The sequence below is a fragment of the Dromiciops gliroides genome, chromosome 3 (genome assembly GCF_019393635.1).
Source record: "Dromiciops gliroides isolate mDroGli1 chromosome 3, mDroGli1.pri, whole genome shotgun sequence".
Taxonomy (NCBI): domain Eukaryota; kingdom Metazoa; phylum Chordata; class Mammalia; order Microbiotheria; family Microbiotheriidae; genus Dromiciops; species Dromiciops gliroides.
In genome coordinates this window covers 404265003-404272934 of record NC_057863.1, presented here as the reverse complement: position 1 = coordinate 404272934, position 7932 = coordinate 404265003, and the positions used below count along the sequence as shown (strand labels likewise).

The 7932-nt window shown below is 38.5% G+C and overlaps 1 protein-coding gene across 1 annotated transcript; it reads left to right on the top strand.

Moving 5' to 3' along the window:
- Positions 1–2052: 2052 nt before the first annotated feature.
- Positions 2053–2991, top strand: LOC122750429 (olfactory receptor 148-like). The gene has a single exon (XM_043997150.1). It carries the CDS (start codon positions 2053–2055, stop codon positions 2989–2991), a length of 939 nt encoding a protein of 312 aa, XP_043853085.1.
- Positions 2992–7932: the final 4941 nt, after the last annotated feature.

Below are 7932 nucleotides of genomic sequence, written 5' to 3'. Positions count from 1 at the left end.
ACTTGCTTGATCATAGGAAGGTAACTAAAGGTCCTCCAGCCTTGTTTTACCTTGTCATGGTGACCAAACCCAATGTTCCAGAGGCGACTCAATTACCCAGAAAATCTTCCAACTTATTTTTGTACCTCTGGACCATTCTCTGTTATCCAACATGAGCAAGTGACCATCTCATGACAACTTAGCTTTGCCCAACCTGAAACCCCGCTGCTGACATATTTCTACTTGATGCATCATGTTTTAGCCCAGGAACCAAGATCAATACACCAATGAGGTTTTGTACTTTGTATAGTCTCTTTAGAATGTTCAAGTATCAAATCTGGTATTAAATCTTATGAAGATAAGTCCCTGGGAGAAGGTGACATCTCAGATCACGAGGAAGATTTGAGGTCCACTTCATTAGAAAGGACCATGGACTCTTTAATAAAGTTCAATTGTCTCAGAGCTCTGCCTCAGTCTCTTTTAATATAGGTTGGACAATTTTAATCCCCACATGGTTTCCATATAATTTAATTTCTGTTGAGTAACCACCTTTGATGACTTTGTGTCCTGAAATATCCCTGCTTATTTAAATTTCCTGCTCCAATTATTTGAAAACATGTCCAAATTATTTTGGTGGTCATGGTGGTCATGGTGGTCTCAAGCATGGGTGGATCTTTATTGGCTTCTTTTAGATCCCATTTCAGGAAAAGACATCACTCTCAGAGAGTGACTTTGCTGTCCAACATCCAGTATTCCTGTTCAACATGCAGCAAAGTTTATTCTCACCAATCCAATCCTAGACTTTCTCAGTGTACCTTGAACTCTGATCCCAGGCAAAGAGCCCAAGTACAGTACCTGGCACATAGTGGGTACTTTATAAATACTCAATTCCTTCTGTTACCCAAAATACCTCCAACTATTGGAGACCTCCTTAATTATGCATCCTTTAAATCTCCTACAAATTTGCCCTTCATGACTGACCCCCAAACAAATTTTTCATTCCTCTGACATTGAGGTCTTTCTTATTTACCTGCAGAAATGATAATGCAGTCTTTAGCCTTTTTCTCTGGCCTTAGGCCATTTCTCTTCTCCCTTTACAATCTTTCCTTTAGCAATATCATTCATTCCCACTGCTTCAACTGTCAAACACCACAGCTGTCTCCTGGACGTGTAATGCCCCTTCTATATTCTATTGTTTTATAGATGTCTGGATTAATGTCTTATCTCCCTGCTAAACTGTAAAGCCTTCAGAGGAGGGTCTATGGCTTATTGAAATATTATAACCAGTACCTAGTACAATGTCTGGTAGGTAATAGGTGTTTGATAAAGGCTTGTCAATTGAGTGATTGACTACATGTCCACCAATTCCTAATATAATAGTCTTCCATTACAGCTGAGGCTACTAAATAAATCTTTATTATTTCATATTGTTTCTATTTAAAGAGGCTTTAAAAAGCTGCCTTGGGTTTGTCCATTTGTCAATGGTAGCCCTGTTATTTTTTAAAGAAAAATTATTGTTGCTACATCAATTGTAGGTGTTCACTTATCTACTTATTTCCTTTGAAATATTTTGTCTTCTTTCCAAAATTTCTCCAAGTTAATGTTTCCCTTTACATTCACTGAAAGAAGGAGAGAGAAAAAAGACCCATAGACTTATCAACAAAGGCCCTGAGTTTGTGCCACCTTTGCCTCTGGGTGAACTTGGGGAAGTAACATCAACTCTCTGAGTCTTAATTTCCTCATCTGTAAAACAAGGAGAGTAATATACACACTATTTCCCTCTAAATATCATTATGAGAAATGTGTTTTGTCAACTTTAGTGTGCTAGATAAGTGTGAGCTGATGAAATAGCTGAGAGTGGTACTTAATGGGAGAGGACAGATTTGCTTTCCTAGACTATTGCTGTGTTTTGAGAAAATCATAAATTATGGCATAAAGCTGTTGTTTTTAACCAAAAATATAAATTATTGACCTGGCATGTATTTGTATCATGCTTATCAAATTCATTCTCTCTCTCTGACATCTTTTTTCACACTTTGTGGTTTAGTGTCTTCCTCCAGGACTGACTTTTCTATGAAGATGAAGAACTACACAGGGCTGACTGAGTTTACCTTGCTGGGAATCCCTCACACAGAGGGTCTGGAGACTATGCTCTTTGTTATCTTCTTCTTCATCTACCTCTTTACCCTGGGAGGCAACTCACTCATTCTCGTGGCCATCTTATCCTCCTCTCACCTTCACACCCCCATGTATTTCTTCTTGGGACTTTTATCTATATTGGATATATTTTTCCCCTCAGTGACCTCTCCAAAAATGCTACTGTACCTCTCAGGGCAAAGCCAAGCTATCTCTTATAGAGGTTGTGCCTCCCAGCTCTTCTTCTACCATTTCTTGGGGTGTACTGAGGGTGTTTTATATTCTGTAATGGCTTATGATCGTTTTGTTGCCATATGTCACCCATTGAGATATACAGTCATTATGAATCCCAGACTTTGTGTGGTCCTGGTTGTGTGTGCCTGGATGGTGGGATGTACTGATGCCACCATGTTGACTATATTCACTTTTTCATTACCCTATTGTGGCCCAAATGAAGTGGGTTATTATTTCTGTGACATTCCTGCTGTCTTACCCCTTGCCTGTGCTGACAGTTCCCTAGCCCAGAGAGTAGGCTTCACTAATGTTGGTCTTCTGGCTTTAGCATTATTTGTCACTATTCTTATCTCCTATACACGTATCGGGATAGCCATTTTGAGAATTCGTTCCACAGAAGGCAGGCGCAAGGCCTTCTCCACCTGCAGTGCCCACCTTACTGCAATCCTGTGTGCCTATGGACCAGTCATCATCATCTATCTACAGTCTACCCCCAACCCCTTGCTTGGTGCTGTGGTTCAAATATTAAATAATCTTGTCTCCCCTATGCTGAACTCTTTAATCTATTCTTTAAGGAATAAGGAAGTAAAGAGAGCCCTGAAAAAGGTGCTATACAGGTCAGGAATCATTGTAGAGGTGTAACTAAAGGGACAGGTCTGCTTCTCAAAATTGTCTCTTCAAATCTTGTATTTTTTTTATTCTTTATGGATTCTCTCAAGAATAAATTGCTAAAAGGAATATATTTTTTCTGTCATTTCCAATTTTTCTGCCTTTAAGATATAAGATATGAATGCTTTCATAACCTCATTGTCCTGCAATGAACCTTAGATAGAAACAATACTCTTTGAATATGGAAGCCATGGAGGGAGGGGAACACACACCCAGTGAAGTTTTAACTACCATCGATTCACTTTAACCAAGGAATATTTACTTCAAAGATATAGCAAGAATATAAATACAAACAATTTCCCCATCTCAGGGGCATATGATTTCCTATACCACCCCTTTCTCTAGAACAAGTGTGCTAAGACTTAACACAATTCTTATCAAATGTTGAAGCCAACAAGTCCAAGTTCAAATGAAGAATCAACACAAAATGACTCATTGTTTCTGATATTGTTGGACTGGGTTCAAAAAATCATTTTTCATTCTTTTGGGCACTGAAGCAGGCCTAGCTATCAAACATGACATAGACTCAATTCCAGGGTACCTGAACACCTGGTTATTTATTCACCTGGAAGGCTTGATCTCCTGCCTAGAGATTCACAAGGTTTTAGCTTTCAATTCCTCCACCCAAAATGAAAGAACAAATGCCAAGTGAAAGAACCAAGGCCCCTTTTCAAAGGGCCACATGGTGACTTTGGAGAGAGCGGGCCTTAGACCTCTCTCTTTACATTACTATGTCTCACTTGACACTGTCAGCAAAGGAGTTAAACCACTAAAATCCACTAGAAAGAGAGAGACCATAAGGTCTTTTGAAAAGTTACCCATAATTCCAGTTCCACAACTGTAGCCAGTCAGTCTACTGTGTGCCACATGATAAGCAGACCAGAATCATTTACAGAATATCTGCTGGTAAAGTTTCTCCAAAGCACTTCCCATTACATCTTATCTTGAATCTCTTGGGAAGAGGCCTCACAGCTTCTTCCAAATGAACAACTGTTTTTTGTCATTTGTTCTCCAAAAGGACCATGACATCAGGATGATGTCATGACTTTCAGTGTATTGGATTTAAGTGAGGGAAGACTGGACAAGTTTACCGACCTTACTTGTTCCTTCAGATCCATCTGGATCCAGTGGCAAGATATATATCAGGATGACTAGAGATAGCCCTAGATGTTTAAGGCAATTTGGGTTAAGTGACTTGCCCTGGGTTACTCAGCCACTAAGTGTCTGAGGTGAGATTTGAACTCAGGTTCTCTGGACTCCAGGACTGGTGCTCTATCCACTGTGCCACCTAGCTGCCCCCGTATGAACAGAATGCATTAGCCAAGCATACTGATATTCTCTGTGTAGGAATAAGTCCTTTATTACAAAGGCAACCTTAAAGGAGAAGGCATAAGTAGCTGAGAGAACTACTGATTCAAAAGCGAACAGTAGGGGCAGCTAGGTGCCACAGTGGATAGAGCACTGGCCCTGGATTCAGGAGGACCTGAGTTCAAATCAAGCCTCAGACACTTAACACTTACTAGCTGTGTGACTCTGGGCAAGTCATTTAACCTCATTGCCCTGCCCCCCCAAAAAAGAAAGGCAAACAGTGCCCAGTTTGTTTTTTAAAAAAGACATTTGACAAATATTTTTCTTAATTAAAGTTCCTTTGACTACAATTCTGTCTACTCAGATAATTGTTAAAAAGAAAATTTGGTGGTTTCTACTGTTCAAATTTGCTGAATATTTCAAATTAGTTGATTCTACTGATATCTGTGTCTTTTTAATTTGTACAACTAAATCTAGCCAAAAAAGGATTCTGATTCTTTGCAAATTTTAGTTTAGTAAAATGTGAGGAATTGCATAGTAGTTATTAGATGTCTAGGTTTATCCTAGATTTTTGGACATCTTTTCTGCTAAGTGCCTGGCACATGCTTAATAAATATATTATTTGATTGATTGATTAGTTTTATCTTTGAGACTCAAAGGTAGTAAAAAGCAATGAGAGTTCTTTTTTGTTTGTTTGTGTGGGGCAATGAGGGTTAAATGACTTGCCCAGGGTCACACAACTAGTAAGTGTCAAGTGTCTGAGACTGGATTTGAACTCAGGTCCTCCTGAATCCAGGGCTGGTGCTTTATCCACTGAACCATGATTGTGAATTACTGAATTGGGAAAGCAATCTTTACAGCATGTGTTTGGGTGAATTTCCTAAATATGAAAAGACCAGCAATAATTCCTGACACATAGGAGAAGACAGACATGAAGGCACACGATTAGGGGATGTGCAATGTGGCTTTAATGCAGAGTGAGGGTAGTGAGTGGCGATAAGCACACATGGGTTCAAGTTCTACCTCAGATAACTACTTATGTAACCTTCGACATTAACCTATCTAAACCCACAGTTTCCATATCTGTACGACAAGGGAATTGAACTTGATGCTCTCTAAGGTTGATAGTATGATCTTATTTCAAATAATGAACTAGGATCAAAGGAGTTAGAGGTAATCCTTTAAGACCATCCAGTCAAATTCTGTAATTTTACAGATGAGGAAACTGAGACACAGAGGCCTATGAATCATGGTTTGTTCAGGAATACAATGGTAGTAAATAGCAGAGCCAGAATTTGAAGCCAGATCACTTGACTCCAATTTTCATGCTCTTAAACTGTCTTTAAGGGTGTGAGAATCAGGGTGCCATCCCCTGCTGAGAAAGACTTTGTAAGAACCAGGGCAGCTTCACCCTGAAGAGAAAGAATGTGACTTGGTATCTGGAAGCTACGTCTATAGAACTGCTTGTAGTCATGTCAATCAGAGCTACCAGCCAATTAGCTTGGAGCTGTGTATGGATGGCCCTGCTTCCTGTTTCACAGAGGGCTTCTGGGAGAAGCCGCTGAGAATCGGCCTCTTTTCATCTGGGACTTTGGTGTGGTGAGAGAACTACATGTGGGCTGCTAGGGAAAGGCAAGGTTTTCTCTCTGGCTACACTGAATAGATCTAAGCTAGGGTTTTCCATTCTATAAGAGATCTGTTCTCACCCTCTCTCTCTTCACTAACTTCTAATACACTTTAATAAATACTTAAAAGCCTAAACTCTTGCTGAATTTATCAGTAAATCTTAGATAGTTTCCAAAAAAAACTGGGGGGGGAGGGGGACAGGTAAGGACCCACATTAGATTTTAAACATCACAAGGGCAAAGATTATTTTCCATTTCCATCATTATATCCCCAGAACCTAGAACAGCTTCTTGAACATAGTTATTAAACATAAAATCAAATACTCAATAAATGCTTAATAAAAGAATATATCAGACCAAGAAAATATTAACTGAGACTTGCAGTTCAAAGATGATAATTAATATGATAGAACATTGATGACACCTTATTAAAACAAATTATTATGATGAAAAACAAAATGATAAACTGAGCTTTTATTACTTGTTCTTCCTTCATAGAGGCACATATCTATTTTTTGCTTTTATCCTATATCCATATCTATCTATATATCTATAGACATATAGATATATAATCATACAGATACACAGACATATAGATATTTCTATATGAATATATCAGTAGATTTAGCTATACTTATATATCTACAGATATATAAATATAGACAGATAGATAGGCATAGATAGATAGATAGATAGATAGATAGAATAAAAGTAAAAAAACATATATATACCCTTAGGAAGGATCAATCTATCAATCAATCGATTGATTGCTCTATGTGTGTATATATATGTGTGTGTGTGTGTGTGTCTATTCATATGTATGTGTGTTTGTGTGTGTGTGTGCGCACACACATATTGGTAAAACAAAAATTAATTCTAATCATTCAATTCAGGGCATTGGGCCAATCACTTGGCAAGCAGAGTAGATAGGAGAAAATGAGTGGAGTGGAGTTAATTCCTTTCTCTTTTCCATAGTTTCTAGACTAAGCACCATAACTGTACTGATAGAAAAAGGTGGAAATATGCCAGGAATTTGGACCCAGATGGCCCCTTACTCATGAATGTTCACAAATTCACATTTCCCCAAAGCAGAAAAACTTCAAGGAGCCCACTGAGCTAGAAGGTACTTTTCCTCAAGCTCTATTCTCCTGCAGATGGATACGGAATATCAATATGTTTACCAATTACTGACTTATCTTAGATATTTGGTCATTCACAATTTTTACAAAGGACTACAAACATGCCCTATTAGTCATTACTTGTTTCATAGTATAGATAGATAGATAGATATTTCATTGGAGATATATATAGATATATAGATATATAGATAATTTTAAAAACAGGACTTATTAACTACCCCCAGAAACCCCTAAATACATTTATGTTAGCTTGGTGCTCCATCCTTATGAGGCTCCCTGTCACTTTATCATCATATCAGTAACTGGAATTAATGGACCTCATTGACATAATTTGTATTCCAATTTCTGCTCAATAGTTATGTTAAAGGAGAAACAGCTAAATGATTTAGAGTCAGAGAATCTTGAATCACTTCCTGGCACTGCTACTCACAACCTCTATATATGACCTCAGTAAGTCACTTAATCTCTATCTGCCTCAGTCTCCTCATTTGTAGAATAAGAGAGTTTGTCTAGATATCTCCATTTCCTGCCAGCTCTACATTGTATGATACTATATGGTCCTATGAACAAGGTGTAATGTGGAAATGGGGGAGGGGCATAGAAGAAGGTGAGCAAGGTGAGGAATGTGAACTTTTTTCAATTTGTGATGGAAAGGAGTTGTAATGATTGGAATGACACCACCTGCTGGAGAGTTATTGTAGGAAAGCTCTGCCATGAGAAGAAGGTGTCTGAGGGCAAGCCATGCAGCTTTCCTTGGCATCAGGAAGCGACGTTTGCTTGTGGGTACTGTCAATCAAGGCTACCAGCCAATTAGCTTGGAAATGTGTGTGCATGTGGATGGG

Coding starts and splice junctions, on each gene's coding strand:
- LOC122750429 (XM_043997150.1), top strand. CDS start 2,053: ATGAAGATGAAGAACTACACAGGGCTGACTGAGTTTACCTTGCTGGGA.